The 22229-nt window shown below is 40.2% G+C and overlaps 2 protein-coding genes and 1 pseudogene across 2 annotated transcripts; 2 read left to right on the top strand and 1 right to left on the bottom strand.

The window, feature by feature from the left end:
- Window positions 1-4969: 4969 nt before the first annotated feature.
- LOC117638515 lies at window positions 4970-6718 on the bottom strand (annotated as a pseudogene).
- A 5324-nt stretch (window positions 6719-12042) lies between these two features.
- LOC117636345 (cyclase-like protein 2) lies at window positions 12043-14106 on the top strand. Its single transcript, XM_034370812.1, has 7 exons — window positions 12043-12492; window positions 12578-12622; window positions 12732-12804; window positions 13066-13163; window positions 13288-13358; window positions 13552-13687; window positions 13879-14106. The coding sequence occupies exons 1-6, from the start codon at window positions 12105-12107 to the stop codon at window positions 13675-13677; spliced, it is 801 nt and encodes a 266-aa protein (XP_034226703.1). The 5' UTR covers window positions 12043-12104; the 3' UTR covers window positions 13678-13687; window positions 13879-14106.
- A 465-nt stretch (window positions 14107-14571) lies between these two features.
- LOC117636338 lies at window positions 14572-16972 on the top strand. The gene is made up of 2 exons (XM_034370804.1): window positions 14572-15794; window positions 15962-16972. The coding sequence occupies exons 1-2, from the start codon at window positions 15122-15124 to the stop codon at window positions 16750-16752; spliced, it is 1464 nt and encodes a 487-aa protein (XP_034226695.1). The 5' UTR covers window positions 14572-15121; the 3' UTR covers window positions 16753-16972.
- The last annotated feature ends 5257 nt before the right edge of the window (window positions 16973-22229 follow it).

Raw genomic sequence — 22229 nt, 5'->3', positions numbered from 1 at the left:
ATAGTTGACTCCATTTGGGTACTCTACAGATGATCAATATCACACCATTTCTAATTACATTTATTTTGAACTCGTATCAAAGGAAAGGAAATTCCTTGGTCATGAGTTACAATCCTCGTACACTACATCAGAAATAAAATCAGGAGGTTCCTCGAATCAGTATAGAGAATCCACCATATGCAAGGCAAAATGCGCTAAATGATTAGCCACACCATTAGCATTGCGACGAATATGGGTAAAACCTTCCCCAGTGACCTGTGTCAAAGAGCTCTTGGTATCCTCCACCACTGGTCCTATGACAATCTCATTTGATGAGAATGCATCTTGCTGGGGATCCATCAGAACCCATCAACCTCAAGGGCAAGCAGTGGAAAGAATATAGTCCTGCCGGAATGCCATCGAGCTTCAAACCCTCGACAAGAATGATCTCCTGAAGCATCTCAGCAATCTAATTAAAACTTTGGAGTAACAGATCAGGTAGTAGCAAAAGTTCAAAAGTACAACAGGATGAAGCTCTGATTCATCAGATAAATATTCTTACCCTCGCTTCCTCATAAACAGCTACAGCTAAGTAATAAACTCCTGCATGTTCGAGTTCGAGGGGAAAAAAAGGTCTGTCAGCAGCACAACATTAGATTTGCAAATAGAAAAGAACTTGTTTAGTATTGTTACCTATAAGTTTGATGTATGTGTTCTCTGTTGGCGTGACTTGTGGATATTGACTTACTTTTCTTACACACCAAGAATTCCTATTATAATTATAATTGATTTACTTTAATTTCTGATTTCCTACTGTAAATGGATTTAGGAGTTTATTATTTACTTGCTCATTTAGGTTTTGTTTTATTATAAATATGACCTCCTACAAGGAGAAGAATACACAGAAAATTCCCACAAACAAATATTCTCTCATAGTTTTCATATTTTAGCATGGTATCAGAGCCTAGTTCGATCTAGGGACCTGTGCTTGTGTTCTTCTTGAAATTTAAGTGCTCTTCTCCCCCCTTGAGAGGGGGGGAGGGGGAGTGAAAGGGATATGTTTATTGACCTATCCCAATTACCTTGACATATTTCCATGAAGATGTTGCTTATTTCTTGACTCCAACGACCCCTTCTCTTCAAGGGGAGAGGAGGATTGAAGAGAAGTTGTGTCTGAGTGAATTAGCTAAAGTTTATATGGAAGAATTTATTGTTGCCATTGTCTCTACTGCCGTGCTCATGGGGTTTCGGTGTTCTGCCTTACCTATTGCCGTGCTCACAAGGTTTCTGTGTTCTGCTTTACCAATTGCTGTGCTTACACAGTTTCTGTGTTTTGCCTTACCTACTGCCGTGCTCACAGGGTTTCTGTGTTCTGCCTTATCTACAGCCGTGCTCACAGGGTTTCTGTGTTTTGCTATGTGCCCTATTTTTTAGGGTTTGCTCTTGTGTTTCCGCTGTGAACTTTGTTTTAGTTTGTCACTTGTTTCACTCGTGGTTGACTAAAAGATCTTCTCTACAATTGGTGCTTCTCAAGTATGGTGTCCTGTGACTCGCTTGTCAAGTTGGGCCTGCGAAATATCTTTGCCCAACTTGAGGGGGAGTGTTGGCGAGTCCTTATTTCATTAGAATTTTGGTTACTTACCAATTATATTTTGTCCTATTGTAATAGAGATTATTTTATTTAGTGTTATGGGGGTTGATGATTTTTTCAACCCTCATGGAGGTAGGACCACCGACTCATTCTCTCATTCTCCACCAACCATCGTTGAGTTGAGTGCCCAGATGGCTCCGCTCCTACAGATGTAGACTTTGACCCCGAACCCGATCCAGAATCAGGATCCTCTTTTGACGACCCCGACCCTGACTATGACGACGACGACCCCGACCCCGACTCCGAAGACCACCCCGACCCCGACCCTGACTATGACGACGACGACCCCGACCCCGACTCCGAAGACGACCCCGACCCCCACTCCGATGATGACCCCAACCCCGAATTTGTCTCTGATTCAGACCCTAATCCCGATTTCGACTCCGACTTCGGCCTCGACTCAGGCTCAGATTCCGATCCCAATTCCTACTCAACCTGTATCCTATGCATCTTCAGTTGCACATATTATGACTTCTCGACTAACGACCCCGACACATGGACCAGATTGCGCATTTTGTGAAATCCGAGGATCAATTGGCGGATATTTTGACAAAGGCGATTTCCAGTAAAGCATTCTACAATTCACTAGATCAGTTGGGCATTGGCGACATCTATGCACCAACGTGACGGGGAGTGTTGGCGTGACTTGTGGATATTGACTTACTTTCTTTACACACCAAGAATTCCTATTATAATTATAATTGATTTACTTTAATTCCTGATCTCCTACTATAAATGGATTTAGGAATTTATTATTTACTTGCTCATTTAGGTTTTATTGTATTATAAATATGACCTCCTACAAGGAGAAGAATACACAGAAAATTCCCACAAACAAATATTCTCTCATAGTTTTCATATTTTAGCACAACCAACCATTTGGCTCCATCCACAGGAACTCGCCGAGTCCGTCCTGCGAGTCTCAACTCGGGGTGTCAGGCACGTACCTGTGGCTGATGTCGAATATTCGACCGTTGTCATACACCTCTCTCCGTACAGTGGCACGGTCATCAGGGACCGTGCGTAGGCCAGGTTTGGTGATTACGTGGCAGCGGTGACGGTGAAAACGACGGCACATGGTAGCAGAAGAAGAAGAAGGAAGTGGCGGGGCAGGGATGCTATGTTTTTCATGGTTTGAAACTTTGAGCTAGCTAGGAAGCATAAACTGTACTGGTGGTCTTGAACTTTATATTCTCACGATACAAATTAAGTGGATAATTTTGGTTTTCTGGTTGCTTTGGCACCTTTCATGCTGTTGAAGCTCACTTTCAGGAGTCACACGGGGCTTTCAAATAATTGGAGAATTCTAAAGCGCTCCCGACACGTTGTTAAGTGTTTTTAATTCATGTCATATAGTTTAAGTGGACGGTATAATTAATATATGTTATGAATTTAAAAAAATACTTACGTATCCTTATCCCAAACAACTCAGTCTTGGGACAGAGAACAGCTTTGTGTCAGTGGTAATTTCATTTTCATCTACCCCACAGTGGGTGGGGAGCTACGTGTAAACCCACAAGCTAATCCATTTTGCAGCAACACCAACATGCGCATAATGTGCATGTCTATGTATAGACAGATGGCTTTAGTTTTCGGGATTACAAATGTAGAAAAAAGAGCAGAGTGAAGCCATTGAAGTGAAGCTCTCTCTCTCCAACATGAAGGCTACTGAGAACCAGCCAGAGACTGAGAAAAATGGCTCTCAATGCCTTGGTACTATGAATTCCAATGTGACACTTTCTGAGCCTGATGATGGGAAAAGCTTGCTGGAGTTGGAGAACTCTGAGATTGAGAGTTTCTATCAGAGACTCAACAAGTTGCACAACTCGTCTGGGCCGAATCTTCTGTGAGTTTTCCAAATTTTGTGAGTTTTGGGCTTTTGGGTTTTCTCTTCTATTTTCTGTTTCTGTGTTCAAGTGGGTTTCAGGGAATTTCATTATGTTTTTAGCTTTTGAAATGTGTTGAAAAGCAAGCTTTTTGTAAATTTTTGAGAGAAAAGCAAGCATTTTCTCCTCCAGACCCGCCAAGGCCGCCTAGGCGGATTTTTTGAACACTAACTTTTGTTCATATATACCATGTGTGGTTTTGAGAAAGTTGTGGGAAAAAAGAAAAGCAAAGTTAGAATCTTTGAAAAAGACGAGAAAAGTTGGAATCTTTGCTCACAAGAAGCAAAGTTGGAACCTCTGCTCACTCACAAGTTGGAACCTTCTAATTCTGAAATCAGTAGTGCCCTTGAATATGTTGGGCATAAAACTTCAGATAACTCTTGTCACATTAATATTTGGCTTGATTATGCTACTCAAGTGTGTTTAAAAGATTGATTCAAGCTTCAGTTTACTTATGCATGTGGAACATACAGGAAGCTGATATATGATTATAATGCTAATTACTGGTTTAGATATTTATCTTATATTCTCACTTGGCGATCTCTTCCGATCGGTTTGTCTCAGTGTGAAAATTAATCTGAGTATCTTTCTTTCAATGGGCAGTTTTGATCTCAGACAAACAACACTTGACTTGCATCTGTTTTACAAAGAAGTTATTGAAAGAGGAGGATTTACTCAGGTTTATTTCTATCACTTGCTCATTCTTACCTATTTCTTTAGTGAAAAAGAAATGAATGATACCTTATAACCATTCAAAAGGTCTGTCTTGTGATCATTTTTCTGAATTTCACATAGACAAGTTGATACTAAGCGATATCAGATAAATGAGTGAAATTGTTGATGAAATCATGCATGTCCACTAGATGACCTTTTATTTTCGAAATGAGTTGTGATCGCTTTTTAATGTAAGAGTTTTACCTGCAGAAATTTTGATTCCTGTGAGTTGCATTGCCAACCAACTCATTTTGCGAACCAAATGGTCCTAAATTACTAACCCTATTTTAAGTTTAATGTTTCAAGAAATCATTCTTGTGGAAGGCCTAAAAAACTTGGTGGCATATTCTATCCATTGCTTACCTTACCTTTGAGGTTAAAATCACCAATAAGAATCATGAATTCGTATAAAATAATGTCTATCCTTTACGTTTATATCTTCGAAAGCTGTTGATGCATAGAAAAAGATATAGTAACGGGTATACACACAGCCTAGAAATGATTCAAATTGACAGGTTTTCAACATATCACGGTATCAAATTGTAAAAAGTGAGAACGCAGAGACAAATGTTAGAGTACTAAAATGAAATTAAAACTTTATTCAATAGGGCTATTGGCTACATTAAGCAGTTCATAGTTGCTAATTAATAAGCTTAACACATTTTCAGAAAGTATCGAGTTTCTTCAAATATAATGACTTTTATTCTGTTTTATACACACTCAACTTCCTGCGTGCAGACTATATTTTTTCCTGCAACAAAATTAATTAGATTATATTAGCACAAAAGAAGCTAAAATAAACTTTGAATTATGAGGATATTTTGGTCCACTTTTGAAATTTATCTAAGCTTACACAAAATCTCATTTGATGAGAATGCATCTTGTTGGTGATCCATCAGCGCCAATCAACCTTAAGGGCAAGCAATGAACAGAGTATATTCCTGCTGGAACGCCATCAAGCTTTAAACCCTCCAGAAGAATGACCTCCTATGTATATCCAAATAAACAATTCTTAATTAATTTGTGGGGTTAGTAAATTACAACTTTACCAAATAATCTAATTCATCAGGTGAATATTACTAATTCTTACCCTGCGCTCTAGAAAAACATGATGAGTTGGAACTCCTCCATCCCAAGCAGCAACGTTTAAGTAATCAAGTCCTGCACTTTTCATGGAGAAAAACGTGTAAGCACAAAAATTTTTTTTTTGGGAAGGGGAGGCCAAAACCCGATAATTAACTTAAGAGCGAACAATGTATATCAAACTTATATCGATAGAATTAAAAGAGTGAGTACTATTAACTTATGCCTTAGCCTTACCTACGAGTTTGATGTCTGTGTTCTCCACCAACCATTTTGCCCCATCCTTCATAAATCCAACATAACTTGTGTCAAATTCCTTCTTCCACATAAGCTTCCTGAAAATAAATAAGTTTACCAGTAAATTTTTTGGATGTAACTATCAACTATAGAAAGATTGAGTAAAGTTAATTAGCCAAAAAAAAAAAAAAACATATATTTTTTATCGATACACACAGATCATACCTGTCTGTATTTGATGTTCTGAAAAGCACACGACGTACTCCTCTAGGAATATTCAAAGCCTTCATAACTTCAGCTGATACAATACAAGAAACAAAAAAGTTAGAAATAATACTACTGAGTCAAAGTCAAATATAAGAAATTTAATTAATTTTTTGTCCATTGGAATTTGAAAAATGTTATATATCATTTTCCGGATTAAACAAAATTAATGATAACTTTAAGTTTCACAACTCAAGTTAATGAGTTGGATCAAACTACCACAGCAAAGATATGTACGTACGAGTCCTAACATTCGTGCAGTGTATGTGTGAGTTTAATAGATCATCGCCCCTTTAAACAGAAAAAATTCCTAAAAAAAGATATATATGTATGATGCTTTTAGTTTGAATAAAACATGAAAGTAATTCAAATATAGTTATAATGAATTGATTAACCAAAAAATAAAGAGATTGATTCAAAATTCAGAAAGACATGCATACCAGTTATGTTCTTATCCCTGGGAACATCAACCACCAGAGCAGGACCTATCAAAAGTTCAAAACAGTTTTAATTAGTCTGAACAAGCTGCTGCTAAATGCTAATTAATTTAATTAATTACCATTTAACACTTCCAGATCAAGTGTATCAGCGTCAAACCCAGCATCATAGAAATGGTCGAACACGTGACCAGGGGCGTCCACGTGCGTGCCGGAGTGGACACTGAACTTCATCATGACACGTTGACCAGTGAGCCGTTCTTCATGCTGTGGCCGAGCCACAGGAACTCGCCGAGCCCGTCCTCCCCGACGAAACTCGGCATGTCGGGAACGTACTTGTGGCTGATGTCGAATATTCGACCGTTATCATACACCTCTCTCCGAATTGGTACAGGGACATCCTCCCCCGACAACAAGCAGTCATCGGGGACAGTTGGGTAGGCCACGTCAGACGTTAACGTGGCCATGCAAACCAGGGTGCATGATAGTAGCGTATGTAGAAGAAGGAGAAGAAGAAAGAGGTCGTGAGGTGTATTGTTATTCATGGTTTGAGTATTTTGATAACAAGAGTGAGTGAATGTTGCTACTGTATTTATAACCTAAACTGATAGGTTAGTACCGGATATCAATTTAATAGTAGTACATGATAATGTATAAAAATCAATAAATAATCGGGTAAAACAATCTTTACGCTATATAATTAGAGAAAAATGTGAAGATTATGGTGACCTGGTGGGAAATTTCTGATTAATTACTATATTATGTGTGTGTGGTGGTTCTTCCAGCCTGGTAAGTTTTATGTGCTGACTGTCAATTTCATATAATGTAAAGACTAATCAAGCTATTGGGACTCATTTGAATTAGACAAAATAAAAAAAAGTTATCGGTTAAGTATCGAGACCTTTCAAAATTATCGCAATTTGATTGTGCTGCTAGTATGACAGTCACCACTACCAATAGATGATGATGTGACACATGTTGAATACACATTTTTTAAAGTGAAATAAAAAATTTAAAAAAAAATTCAACTTCAATTTAAAACTAAGAAATGAGATTTAAAAAACTTACCCAAATTTTTTTAAAAGAGACATGGATTGTTGGGAAGTGTGTGGTAAGCCGCTTTGAACGTTAGAAAAAAGTTTGCAAAACTGCGACACTCAACCAAGGATGGAGATGAGATTTCCAATGGTCAGTGGGCTAAGCTAAGCTTTAAACATTCTTATGAAACGGATTTTCGTTAGCAATGGGCTTTAAACATGAGTATTTACTTTCATGCTCGACTACAGCAGCAACTAATCGTGTGTATCTTTGTTTATCATTATTTTTTTTCTGCTTTTAATTTGAAAAAAAAAATTGAAATCTCTTTTAACAAAATGAAGAGAAATATACCACTATATATATATATATATATATATAATAAAGATGGTCATTAATATATCAGTCAAAAGATTATAAACACATTCATCCACTCCTAATTAGTAAAATACAGAACGAGAAAAGTACGAACAAAAACGTATCTGTTTTATTCGACAAAATTTTGGTAAGATACAACTGAAAAATTAGACCACTATATAATATTTAAATATAATATATTTAAATATATATTATTATAATATGTTAAAAACCGGATATAATACGTGAACTTTGTCTATATTATTCAAAATTTTGTAAAAAAATACATATATTAAACATAAAAAATATGTACATATGTGTATAATACATGTATTTTATGTTTTTTTTAAGTATATACTATCGAGTCTTTAAAGTGTATACATAAAACAAAAATATTATTAAAAAATACATACATACATGTATAATATATGAATAGTAAACGAAAAAATAATAACATCTACTATGTCAATACTTGAGACACCAACTTATTATACAAATGTTAAGATATCAATTGACTGTTAGTACTATCGTTCACAACAAATAGTTACGAACTCACTGAGACTGTGAACCTTATTCATTCACAACGAATAAGAAAATTGGCACATAAGTTTGTAACTAAAATTTGGTGTAGCAAACTTTGTGTCCCTAGTACTATTGTTGGACCAAATGCGGAATTGCTATACACAACTCATGTGATATCTAATTCATGATTGGTCATGGCTACTTCTCGAAACTGATTACAGAAGATTAAATAATTGAACTAAAGTTTGCCCAAGTCTAGAAAAAAGCGTCAATGCACTCATAAAGATAAAAACAATCTGGCACCCATTAACTTTAATTTGACTGCAATTTAGAATCACTAATTACCATTAACTTTATTGATTTATTACTCATAAAAAACCACCACCTCTTTCTTACTTCAACCTTTAACACCACCTCTCTGCTATCATTCCACCATGCCCAAAACCATGAACCACCACCAACCCCTTCTTCCTTCCATTTTGCTCACACTCTCTTGCTTTTTCCTCGCTTCCTCCTCCGTCTACAGTTTCGGGGGCGGTGGACCCCGTAGCCCGTACAGAGAGAAGTGTACGGCAATGGGAGAATCTTTGACATCACACATAGGTACACACCAGACCTTCCTTTTTTTGTTGATGATATGATTGTGATTGGAGATGATCAGGCAGAAATGCAAAATCTTCAAAAGTATTTGGCTTCCGAGTTTGAGATGAAGTCATTGGGTGATTTGAAGTACTTTCTTGGGATTGAAGTTGCTAGATCTAAACATGGTATCTTTCTGTCTCAAAGGAAGTATATTTTGGATTTACTTGTCACATCCCTGGATCGGCTCTGCCGTAGTACGATATTGTCCGCTTTGGGTCTCCAACTCTGCCCTCAAGGTTTTGTATATGGGAACTCACTAGCAACTTCCCAGTGGGTCACCCATCCTGGAATTGCTCTAGTCCAAACTCGCTTAACTTCAGAGTTCCCATGACTCCGAAGCCAGTGAGCTCCCAAAAGGCTTCGTGCTAGATGGAGGCGAGCATGTACATATAAAGGACATCACCCCCTCTCTGTTGGTTGATGTGGGATGTTACATTACTTGCAGAGACTGGAATGTTAGATTGTAAACCAATTGATACCCCTAGTGAACAAAATCATAAATTGGCGTTGTATCCTGATCAAGTCCCTACAGATAAGAGCGTTATCAACGACTTGTGGAGAAATTGATTTATTTAGCTTATACATGTCTTGATATTGCATATGCAGTGAGTGTAGTGAGTCAATTTATGCATTATCCTAATGAAGATCATATGGGTACTGTGATGGGCATTTTGAGGTATCTAAACGTAACTCCTGGCAAAGGGTTAATGTTTTGCAAGTATGGTCATATAGATGTGGAAGGGTATACGAATGCTGATTGGGCTGGTTCAATCACTGAGAGGCGTTATACGTCTGTGTATTTCACATTTATTAGTGGTAATCTTGTTACTTGGAGGAATAAAAAGCAAAAAGTGGTGTCTAGGTCTAGTGCCGAGGCAGAGTACCGTGGGATGGTCAATATGTGTTCGAGTTACTATGGTTGAGAAGATTGTTGTGAGATTTTGGGTTTGCACCCCAGAAACACATGGATGTGTATTGTGATAATAAAGCTGCAATTGCAATTGCGCATAACCCTGTGCAACATGATCGTACAAAGCACGTGGAGGTTGATCGACATTTTGTTAAAAAGAAATTGGATGCTGAAATTATTTCTTTTTCATTTATATCATCCGAGTATCAACTGGCAGATGTTCTTACGAAAGCTGAGTCTACTATGGTCTTTCTCAACTCGCTTGGCAAATTAGGCATGTGTGACATCTTTGCTTCAACTTGAGAGGGAGTGTTAGCGAGATCCTAACTTAATTAGGAGATTTATTTCCTAGTTTATTAGGACTATATTTCTTTCCTTTTGTACATATATTATGTAATTATGATTTTATCTTTTTCCTAGTTTGACCATATTAGAGTTACATCCTTGTATTATAAATACCTTTTGGAGAATAAAGTACAATTTGAAAATATTTTACCCATTTTGTTTGACTAAATTATCACAATTTGATTCTGCTACTAGTATGACGGCCACCATTACCAATAGATGATGATGTGACACACTTTGAATACACATTTTTATTAAGTGACTTAAAATATTTATAAAAAAAATCAACTTCAACTTAAAAATAAGAAATAAGATTCAAAAAAACCTACCTGTTGTAAAATGGGTGAAGCCCACATTGCAAACTAACATTCAAGTTCAACACATGCTCTAACATTCAAGTTGAACACAAAATCAAACCACACACCCACCAAATCAAACCACACACCCATCAAACCAAACCTCATACCTACCAAACCAAATCACACACCCACCAAACCAAGCCATTTGCTTTGCCTATAAATAGGCATTCTATTTGCTTGTAATGTGAGATGAAATGAGAGAAGATGAAGGGAAGGAAGAAAGAGGGCGAGTGTGTGAAGAGAAAGAGAGCAAAGAGAAATTCTCCTAGAGAGAAAATTAGGTGAGCATACATATTGTAAACACTAGAGTTGTAACCATATTATGTTATGAATGAAAGGTTACTGTTGCTGCTCTCCGAGGACGTAGACATAGCCGAACCTCGTTAAATGCTGTGTCTCATCTACTTTACGTGCAGTTCAATATTCGCTCATATCCCCGTTCATTTTATAACACTACCCAATTTTTTTTAAAAGAGACGTGGATTGCTGGGAAGTGTGTGGTAAGCCGCTTTGAACGTTAAAAAGAAACATGGATTGCTTCGATGGAGATGAGATTTCCAATGGTCAGTGGGCTAAGCTAAGCTTTAAACTTTCTTATGAACAGATTTTCGTTTGCAATGGGCTTTAAACATGACTATTTAATTTCATGCTTGACTACAGCAGCAACTAATTGTGTGTTTCTTTGTTTATCATTATATTTTTGTTCTGTTTTTAATTTAAAAAAAAATTGAAATCTCTTTTAACAAAATAAAGAGAAATATACCACTCTATATAATAAAGATGGTCATTAATATATCAGTCAAAAGATTATGAACACATTCATCCACTTCTAGTCAGTAAAATATGAAACAAAAAAAGTATGAATAAAATATGTGCGTGTTTTATTAAGCTAAATTTGGCAAGATACAATTGAAAATTTCGGCCACTATATAATATTTAAATATTTAAATATATATTATTTATATTCAATAATATATTTAAAACACGGGTATAATACTTTAATTTTGTTGATATTATTCAAAAATTTATATCAACCACATGTATTAGATGTGAAAAATATGTATGTAATGTAATTGTATAATACATGTATTGTACGTTAAAAAAAACTTGTATTTTACCGAGTCTTTAAGATGTACATGTAACAATAAAATATTATGAAAAAATACATACATACATGTATAATACAAGTGTTAAACGAGAAAATAGTAACATCCACTATAGCAATACTTAAAGACACCAACTTATTATACAAATGTTAAGATATCAATTGACTGTTAGTACTATAGTTCACAACAAATAGTTATGAACTCACTGAGACTACGAACCTTATTCATTCATAACGAATAAGAAAATTGGCACATAAGTTTGTACCTAAAATTTGGTGTAGCAAACTTTGTGTCTCTAGTACTATTGTTGGACCAAATGCAGAATTGCTATATCTAATTCATAATTGGTCACGGATACTTCTCGAAATCGATTATAGAAGATGCTGCCCAAGTCTAGAAAAACGCGTTAATGCGCTCATAAAGATAAAAACAATCTTTTACCAAAAAAAAAAGATAGAAAATCTGGCACCCATTAACTTTAATTTGACTGCAATTTAGAATCACTAATTACCATAAAAAAACCACCACCTCTTTCTTACTTCAACCTTAAACACATCCTCTCTGCTCTCATTCCACCATGCCCAAAACCATGAACCACCACCAACCCCTTCTTCCTTCCATTTTGCTCACACTCTTTTGCTTCTTCCTCTCTTCCTCCTCCGTCTACAGTTCCGGGGGCGGCGTCAACACCCCGAAACCCCTACGGAGAGAAGTGTACGGCAATGGGAGAATCTTTGACATTACCCACAGGTACACACCGGACCTTCCTTTCTATGGTTCCAAGAATGGGATCGGCCACTTCCTGTGGCTCCAGCTCACCATGAAGAATGCTTCTCTCACCAACAACTCTGAGTTCGACCTGCCTGCCCACACTGGAACCCATGTTGATGCCCCTGGCCATGTTTTTGATGACTACTTTGATGCAGGGTTTGATGTTGATCAGCTTGACCTGGATGTCCTCAATGGTAATTATGTATGATACTTAGAACAACAAAGTAATTTGTTCTATATGTTGATGATTTATGCTCAGTATAATTGTTTTTTCAACAGGTCCTGCTCTTGTTGTTGATGTTCCCAGAGATAGCAACATAACTGGTATGCATTTCTAACTTGGTGTTGTTCAAGTTTTAATCTGAATTTTCAAGTATTTTTTTTAAATTTTTTTTTGGAAGCCTTTCAAATGCATAATGTCTACCTTTTACAGCTGAAGTTATGAAGTCCCTAAATATTCCCAAGGGTACACGCCGTGTCCTTTTCAAGACACTGAATACTGACAGGTAACGCAAAATGAAAAAAAGATTGCTGCTTATATTTTCTTTGTAATTTTCTTGAAATATATATATGATTCTTTGATAGTTGCTTTTGTGCTGAATTGTACTTATGTCCAAAATGACGTCGGTTTGGATTTAAGGATTAAGCGTTTCGGATTTCAGATTAAGTAATTAAGATTTTATATCAGTATGCTGAATCTGATTAACAAAATGAACACTGCAAACAAGACATATCATAAAACTGATAATCATTACTCCGTTGTATAGGCGGCTTATGCATCGAAAGGAATTCGACTCAAGCTTTGTGGGATTCACGGAGGATGGAGCAAAATGGGTTGTAGACAACACAGACATCAAACTTGTTGGTAACACACTAATTTGTTGTACTTTTTTTGGGGTAATTCGGTTGAGGTATAAAATAATCAAGTTTCTGACCATTTTGAAAGCAAATGGTTGTGCTTGCACTGATTTTCCTGACTATGAATGTAGGAACTGATTACTTTTCCATTGCCACCTATGATGAAGCAATTCCAGCTCATGTTGCCTTTCTCAGAGGCAGGGTAAGATTCTCTATTTGATAGAATAAAGCTTCTTCTATGTGTTTTTTTAAAAAAATAATAAAAAAATCAGAGGCAAGATATATATTTTGTTTTTCAAATCAAGTTTCTCTATGATTTCCTGACTTTCTTTACAATGTAATTGGAATTTGATAAGCTCTTTTTTAAATCAAAATGCTGGTAATATATGGCTCAGGAAATCATTCCTGTGGAAGGCCTAAAGCTTGACGACATCCTACCCGGAAACTATTCTGTGCATTGCTTGCCTCTAAGGTTGCTTGGTGCTGAAGGAGCACCAACAAGATGCATCCTCATCAAATGAGATGATCCTTGTAAGTACAAAGCCATAACTTAATTTGAGTCAAAATATTGGCAGTTATATCTGAACTGGTGTAAAGCCAAGCCTAATGTTTAAGCTAATGACAGAACACATCATTATGGGTACATTTTTCCTTTGAATCAATTTAAATACTGTTTGTGTATATATTTTTGCTTATAGAAACTTGTTTAAACTTACTTGCAGGAGCAGAGAGATAGTCTCCAGAGGTGTTGAAAGGAATAAAGAAGCAGTACAAAAGTTAGGGATATTGCTCCTAATCTTGTGGTTAGTATGTAGAGGTGCCCCTTGTATATGGCATCTAGCTAGACCTTATTGTACTGCTCGTGATTCAGAGTCCAACAAAACTTCTTTTTCAACTTAGATGGCATAAGAATTGACTATATGGAGAAGTCATGAGACTATATATATATATATCTGACTAGCAAGAAACAACCTTACTAGCTATATAGATGAAAGTATAATTGGAAGTAAAAACCAATTCTGTCCTTTAATTACTACCTAAATATGGACCATCTTCTCAGAATATGTAGTGGCACATATAGCAGATCAATTACATTGTTTGCTTTTCAATCGGGTCTAGCCTGGTGGAAAATGACATTAACTTGTAGATTAGACGTCTCAGGTTCGAACCCCCATGGCATCTTGGTTGTGCCCCCTCTCTTGTAGGCTGTAGTTTAGACTATCGCTTATACTAAAAAAAAAAAAAATTTAATTGTGTGTTTAAAGGATAATGGATAAGTAAGGATCAATTGATTAGCATGAGAGGAGCTATAAACTCATTATAATTTCCATGCATATAGTTGAACCCATTTGACAAATTCTCATACATAATATCAAATTGAATAACTCATTTCTTTTTCTGATAACCTGATTAATTCATTACTTCAAAACCATCATATCATTATTCAAATCCTGAATTATTGTAGGGTCGGTCAGATAATTGCTTTAAATGTTAGTGAAAACTGAACCTGGGCATGTAGATGCTTATTAATTATCATAATTCTGATGTAGGCTTTTAGTGGTGTGAACTGTTCTGGTGCCTTAACTCATAAACCATACTGCATGGTTGTAAAGCTCAATTGGGTCGCGTAAGCCATACCATTTATGTAGCCAGTAAAAGAAGAAAAGCCACGGAAAAAGAGAAGAATTTTTGAAGTGTTTTCTTTTTTTCTTCATGTCCAAGTGATGCCATTTGCAAGGCTACATCAAGTGATTATAACAAATGTTGTGCAGAGGGAGCCAATGTGATTTGACTTTTTAAGATACCATGTGGAAGTGACTTATGAAGTTGATGATCCGAAATATTAGGCAACAGATGGGTCCTTTTTGATCTTATAAATAGTGGCATTCAAACACTAGGTTTCTCGCTCAAACATACCAAATTCCCTTGAATATACTGAGAACTAATTCAAGGGTTTTGCTCCAAATGGCTCATTTCAAAATGCAAGTTGTTGTTCCAATTCTCCTGCTGATGCTAATGGCAGCAGCAGAGGCAAAAACTCCTCCAGGGATTGCTAAGAATCCAAGCAATGCAAGGTGTTTGATAAAAAAATACAAGCATTGTTACAATCTTGTGCATGTGTGCCCCAAGTTTTGCCCTGATAAATGCACAGTGGAGTGTGTCTCTTGTAAGCCCATCTGTTCTGGGGCCTCAAGCCCTCCTCCACCTGTTTCTCCCACCCCTTCACCTGCACCACCAACATATTATTCTCCTCCTCCTCCTCAAGCTAAACCAACTCCACCACCATCTCCACCAACCCCCACACCCTCAACTCCATCTCCAACACCACCAACTACAGCTCCAACACTTCCTACTCCCTCGCCTTCACCTTCCCCACCACCACCGGCACCACATTACCAATCACCTCCTCCTACTCCTTCACCTCCTACGCCGTCTCCACCTACTTCTCCTCCTCCATCAACTCCTACACCATCTCCACCTACTTCCTCTTCTCCTTCTCCAACTCCTTCAACCTCACCAAAAAAGGCCAAGTGCAAGAACAAGTACTACCCCCAATGTTACAACATAGAACATGTATGCCCCAGTTCTTGCCCTGGTGGATGTGAGGTTGACTGTGTCACTTGCAAGCCAGTCTGCAGTAAGTCTCCTCTCACATTTATCTTTATGATTAGTCATGATCACATATTGTGATAAGCTAATGTGGTCTCACAACTTTCAAATAAACTAATGAGCAAGTAACTAGGATAAATTTTCATATATTAGTTCTGAAAATACTTTTTTTTTCTTTTTTGGTGAATGGCACAGAGTGTGATCAGCCAGGAGCAGTGTGTCAAGACCCCCGTTTCATAGGCGGCGATGGCATCACCTTTTACTTCCACGGCAAGAAAGACCGTGATTTCTGTCTCTTATCCGACCCCAACCTCCACATCAACGCTCACTTCATCGGCAGGCGCAACCACAACATGAAGAGGGACTTCACTTGGGTCCAGTCCATTGCCATCCTCTTTGGCAAACACCAGCTCTTCCTTGGTGCCCAAAAGACCGCCACGTGGGACGACTCCACTGACCGCCTTGCCCTCTCCTTTGATGGCGAGCCCATCACCCTTCCTGAATCCGAAGGCGCCAGGTGGCAATCCACAAGTGTTCCAACTGTATCCCTTACCAGGGGGGGTGACACCAACAATGTGATGGTTGAAGTTGAAGGGAGCTTTAGGATCACAGCCAAGGTTGTGCCCATAACTGAAGAAGACTCAAGGATTCACAACTATGGCATTACCAAAGATAACACATTTGCTCATCTTGATCTTGGGTTTAAGTTCTTCTCTTTGAGCAACCAAGTGAGTGGTGTGTTGGGTCAAACTTACAGACCCCACTATGTGAGCCGGGTCAACATTGGAGCCAACATGCCGGTGATGGGAGGGGATAGAGATTTTGAAACTTCCAGCTTTTTCGCCACGGATTGCGCCATTGCAAGGTTTAATAATGGTAGCAGTGTTGGCTCTGGAAGTGAAGTTAATTCTTTGGAGGGTTTGGAGTTGCCAAGCTTGAGCTGTGCAAGTGGAATGGATGGTCAAGGTGTTGTGTGCAAAAGATAGACGATCATTTTGTCTTATCTCAAGGGGAAATAGAGTTCATGGAAACAAATAACAAGCACTCATGCCCGACTCCAATTTAATGTGCCAATTTGAATTTATTTATGAATAATTAATAATTAAACTGTATTCTTCCCACTATTTGGCAATTGTATAATCTAGTGAAAGTCTGAGGGTTTTTATGTTTTGGTTTAAATGATATAAAACCAAGAATTGTTATGGCTTCTAGTTTGAATTTTAATCTTGATGGATGGCTGTGATTCAACCTCATGAAGTTAATTACATCGATGATTTATTATCCCATTAATGATTGAATCCATGTAGGGCTTTCCAACATCAACATATTCTCTTTCTTTTTTTCTTTTCCAACTTGTTAGAGTAGTTTATTTTCTCCTTTTTACGTAATCATAGGTGGCAAGGGCTGATTGGCTCATATTGGACTTTGGAAACATTTATTCTAAAAATTGTATGCATTCGCAAGGTCTTTGTAGCTCAACTGATTAAGAGCATTTATCCCTACACCCTCCTCTCCTTGATCGACTCCCTCTCCTCTCCCTCTATATCAATTATATAAAAAGGAAAAAAATTGTATGCATTTATTTCTTATAAGGGTTAATGCATTGCCTGCCAAATGTGATGAATAATTTCCCGTCCCACTATGAATTAATCACCAACTGAAGATTTTTATGCTACATGCATGTTGTACACGCAACACAACAACTAAACCACTGGTACAAGTAATCTCTTGGTTCCAATTGTAATGTCTGACATCCGTGGTAGCTTGTTTTTGAAGCAACTATGTCAATCGTATACTTTGCTTGTTTTGTATTGGGTCAATCAAATTAGTTCAGGGTTCTGATTGCAGCTGCACTTCTGACCCAGCTACATGTATTTCACATGCCTAGTGTCAAGTATGGAAAAATTGCCAATGTCTATAGTAGGGAGAGCTTATTGAAATTTGTACCAGGTCTTGTCTTTCCAAATCGTGATGCGTTCTTGCTGATTTGGATGTTGTTGGCTCTGTTTGTCACTTTTCCAGTTGGCTTAATGAAACAAGAGAATCCTTGCTCTCTGTCTTTCTCATTTATCTTTTTTTTTTTTTTGCTGTCCAAATGGAGGTTGGAATGGTTCTCACTCACAGCCCAGCAAGAAAATAAAAGAGCACTGCACAAATAATCAATAAAACTTTGCTTTTTTGCTTTTTGTTTCTCTCTCCTGCTATTCTGGCCATGAGATGACCGGTTGCAAGGTGACTTAGCTTATTTTTTAGAACCTGTTAGTTAATAGCCAGTGCCGTAGATTCAAAGCCACCTAACGGTCTCAAATTCAGTGTATGTGTGTGTATTGATATATGTTGATGCGAAAAAGTGGTTTGACACGTGGTTCGCCCAACTTAGTGATATTATGTCTTCGGAAGGGAGTTAGTCTTCGGAAGATCGAGTTCCTGCAAAAAGGATACGTTCGGTAAGACCTTGGGGTACCAGTGCGGTACCGGCCGAAGGCTCTCCGATGCTTAAGTAAGTACAGATTTAGTAAATATCAGATTACAGATCAAGCGATAGCGTACCGTTGATCGTTCTGTCCCTCTCTTTTGGGAATAGGGGTCTCCTTATATAGGCCTAGGGAGGCGTGCATTATGTTCATATTTCCGATGTGGGACTGTAGGAGCTGGTCGTGGGCATGACACGTGTCTTAGGGCAAAAGCATCAAGATGTATAGGGTTCGGTAGGGTACATGCCGAAGGGCCTGTAATGTCAAGTTGTCGATTCCGTCCACGTGTCAGGTGGTCATTGGTCGTTAATATACGGTATAAACAGTAGCCCCCCAAGTTCTCTTCCGAAGGTTCTTCGGAAGGGAATTTGGTTCTCCCCTGAGGGTTCGTAGATGCCCTGCCGTTCGGTAAGTTCGTTTGGGAAGAGCTCCCCTGAGACCCGAAGGGTCGCCGATGCTCAGAGGGGAGAGGGCAGAGATGCCTCGTTTTCCGCGTCTGGCGCGTGGAGACGCTTCGTCTTCTGCGCCTGGCGTGCAAAGACGCTTCGTCTTCCGTACCCGGCGTGCAGCCCACATCACCGTCCATCAGGTGACACGTGGCTAGGGAAGTGACTTCTGATGGCGGCATTTATGAGCCGTTTGGCTTCCCGAGGTGTACCGTTGCAGCCATCTCCCTATAAATTGAGGCTGCTCCTAGCGCAAAACTCACTTTGCATTTGAGAGTTGACGCGAGAGCTCTGCGTAGGCGTTTTCCGAAGAGTGTTAACGGCATACCAGGCGATTTTTACGCGAGTTCTCGGCAACCAAAGCGATTTTCGAAACCAACATTCGACAGTCAGACCTTCTCTCAATTGTCAAGGTAAGGTACCGTTCGGTACTTCGAAAGACCTTCTTTTATTTCTGCGCGTCCTTTCGTAGCTTAGGCTTGGTTGGTAGTCAATAGGGCTTTCCTTCGGTAGTCTAGAGAACTATAGGTAGTGACGTAGACACATCGGTAGGGTAGTTTATGACACAACCTTAGCCATCCTTTTTCCCTTTTTTTTTTTTGTAGATGTCTGCTAGCGAGTCCTCCTTCGGCAGTGAGCCCAATGCTTTCGATGAGGAGTTATCATCGGGCTGGGACACGTCCAGTGGGGCCGCGAGCCTCGGAGCCGAGAGTGGAGAGGACACCGATGTGGAAGTTATCGGTGAGGAGGTGAGCTCCGTTCCTACCCACGACATCGGCAAGGGACTGATGACGGGGCAACCGCTTCCCCTTGCCGCGGTCTATAGAGATGGTACCCGCGTCGGTACCTTCGAACGTCAACCGGAGGCCTCCACCTCTGGTCGCGATGATTCTGTCGCCGGTCCCTCTCGGCCGAGGGTTACGATCGTCCATCGAGAGCGGTCAAGGATACCGGTTGGCGTACCGAAGAAGACCCTGTTCGGGGTCGACTATTTGGAGCCCAACAAGCTTACCGAACGGGAGCTCGAGAAGATTAGGGCTGAGTACCTCATCCCGGATTCGGTAAAAATGAGAATTCCCAGCCCTACCGAATCCCTCAGCGACCCAGGAGATGGTGAAGTCGTCTTCTTCACCGATATGTTGGTGCAGGGGGTCAGGTTGCCGTTGCAGCCTGCCGTCCAGAAGATCCTAGCCCAGATCGGGTATGCCCCGGGCCAGTACAATCCCAACTTTTGGGTGGCCTTAATGGGGGTGATAGCTGCGTTCGGGATTGCCGGGGAGGGGGAGCCCTCCTACGAGCAATTCTCGTACCTATACAGCGTCACGAAGTCCAAGAGTGCCAATCACGGCGGTTGGGTTCAGGCGAACTGCCTGAAGGCTTCCGAGCGGGGGCACTTCATCAGCTCGGTGCCGACTTCCCAAAAGTCGTGGAGGAATCGGCGGGTGCTACTCTCTGGTGATTGGGAATCGCCGTCGGGAGTATCCCAACTGTATCCGGTACCCACGACGTTCCAGATTGCCGGTAGGCAGTTATGTTATCAATCGGTAGGACAACTATTGTACTTGTTACTTTTTATTTCTCTGTTTTGCAACTCACTCTTCTTTCGGCAGGTAAATTCAAGCAGCCGAGCCCCAAGGAGAGCGAAATTCTGCAGCTCGACAGAGTCATGCTGAAGGTCCTTGCTGCCGAGCGGGTTTACCCGCGATTCCTTTTTACCAGCAATCTCATCAGAGCCGGCCTCGTCAGCCCTGCCGAGAGTAAGTATACCTGTGCCTTTCCTTTTTTCTTGATTGATTTATTTTGCATACTGACTGACTGAGTATTTTTGATCAGTGACGGACGCAAGGAAGGCTGCCGAAGCCAAGAAAATGAGTGAGTCGTCCAAGAGGCAGCTCATGATGGGTCTGCAGGGCAAGAAACAAAGGAAACAGCAAGAGGCGCCTTCCGTTCGGCCGTCCACGGATCCCGAGGACGTAACTCTTGCGGAGCGTCTGCGGCAGCTGGGCGCCGAGCCAGTGGCATGGCCAACTGCCGGTGCCACTGCACCGAGGCAGTCAGATGCCGAAGCCACCGCCTTAAGAGCAGCCGGGTAGCGGCCGATCACAGTAGACCTGGAAGCTTCGCCAGCTTCCAAGCGGAGCCGTCCTTTGGAGGCCACGAGGGCTGTCTTCGCGGCGGAGGACGAGGACAGTCCTACCGAAGCCGTCACCATCGCCTGCCTTCGAAGACGGTGCAATTCGTCAACCACATGATCCTCGGCTCTCAGATGGAGCTGCCGGAGGTTGACGAATTGCCGAAGAAGCTTCTTCGGGAACAGGCCGGGCGGGCCTTCCGTCTTCAGGCGTCGGTAAGAACTCTTTTCTTCTATTGTCATTCCATTTTTCGAAGTGGGGCTTCTCTCTGAATTTGCTAGTTGTGCAGGCGTCCATGGAGATGTGGCTCTGCGTCAAGCGGGCCATTAATGCTGCCGAACAGGCTAAAAAGGCCTATGAAGACGGCAGGACCAAGGCGGCCGATCTGCTGAAGGACAAAGAGGCTGCCGAGCGGCAGGCTTTTGCTGCAGAGGCCAAGGCTGAGGAGAGACGGCTGGCCTTGGAGGCAGCGCGGACGGCGGCGCGGGACGCTGAGGCTGCTTCGGAAGCGGTCCAGGACGCTCTGGAGGAGAGTGAGCGTACCAAGGCGGCGGAGATCGAGGCTGCCGTTAGGTCCGCTGTCCAGGGATATCGATCATCTGAAGAGTTCGCTACCATTCTGGATGGGGAAGTGGGCTCGGAGATGGCTGATATGATGTACCGATTCAAACGGTACAACCCTGGGCAAAAGCTGAATCTGAATTTCACTGCCGATCCTCCTCCCCTTCCCGATGGGATAACTGAAGAGATGATAGAAGAGTACGAAGGGGAGGACGCCGCCGGGGGCTCTATGACTGCCGAGGCTGCCGCAGGAGACGAAGCCACGGCCTGATGGCATTTTATCTTTATATTTATCTTTGTATTTTAATTTTTAATGTTTACTTCGAACACATTGATGCCGAGGGCATCACTTAATTTGATTTTAGGCTTAATTCAATTGCCAATTGTCTAAGCGTGAGTACGTTACATTTGCTAATTGCCGTGGGCAAATTGCCGATAGATCGTTAAAGTCGATTTTCACAAGTAATAACTGCTAATTACCGTAGGCAATTAAGGACGCTGTCGGATGATTGAGTCAAAATTGACAAGTCCCGAAGGGATCTGTAGGGTAAAAACTTTAACGATCAGTCATTGCCGTAGGCTAATATAGGACGCCGTAGGATGGTAACACTAAACTGCCGTGGGCTAGTCGAAGAGTTAAAGAGAAGTTGAAGTAATAGTGCCGAAGACTTTCTATTAATCAGTTTCGAAGAACAAATACATTGAATGATTACAATCCCAACCTGCCGTAGGCTACGTCACTTGTAGTAGTACTTGAGATGTTCTACGTTCCAAGGATGGCCGAGGGCCTTGCCGTTGGAGCCTCTTAGTCGGTAGGTTCCCGAGCGAAGGATACCGATGATTTCATAAG

This window comes from Prunus dulcis, chromosome 8 (assembly GCF_902201215.1).
Source record: "Prunus dulcis chromosome 8, ALMONDv2, whole genome shotgun sequence".
Lineage (NCBI taxonomy): Eukaryota > Viridiplantae > Streptophyta > Magnoliopsida > Rosales > Rosaceae > Prunus > Prunus dulcis.
This window is presented reverse-complemented; position numbering and strand designations above follow the sequence as displayed.

What these genes read in the sequence shown, in the direction of transcription:
- LOC117636345 (XM_034370812.1), top strand. Translation starts at nt 12,105, where the DNA reads ATGCCCAAAACCATGAACCACCACCAACCCCTTCTTCCTTCCATTTTG. An exon ending in CAGAGATAGCAACATAACTG is followed by an intron (nt 12,623 to 12,731) that starts GTATGCATTTCT and finishes TACCTTTTACAG; the next exon opens with CTGAAGTTATGAAGTCCCTA. An exon ending in AAGACACTGAATACTGACAG is followed by an intron (nt 12,805 to 13,065) that starts GTAACGCAAAAT and finishes TCCGTTGTATAG; the next exon opens with GCGGCTTATGCATCGAAAGG.
- LOC117636338 (XM_034370804.1), top strand. Translation starts at nt 15,122, where the DNA reads ATGGCTCATTTCAAAATGCAAGTTGTTGTTCCAATTCTCCTGCTGATG. An exon ending in CACTTGCAAGCCAGTCTGCA is followed by an intron (nt 15,795 to 15,961) that starts GTAAGTCTCCTC and finishes TGAATGGCACAG; the next exon opens with AGTGTGATCAGCCAGGAGCA.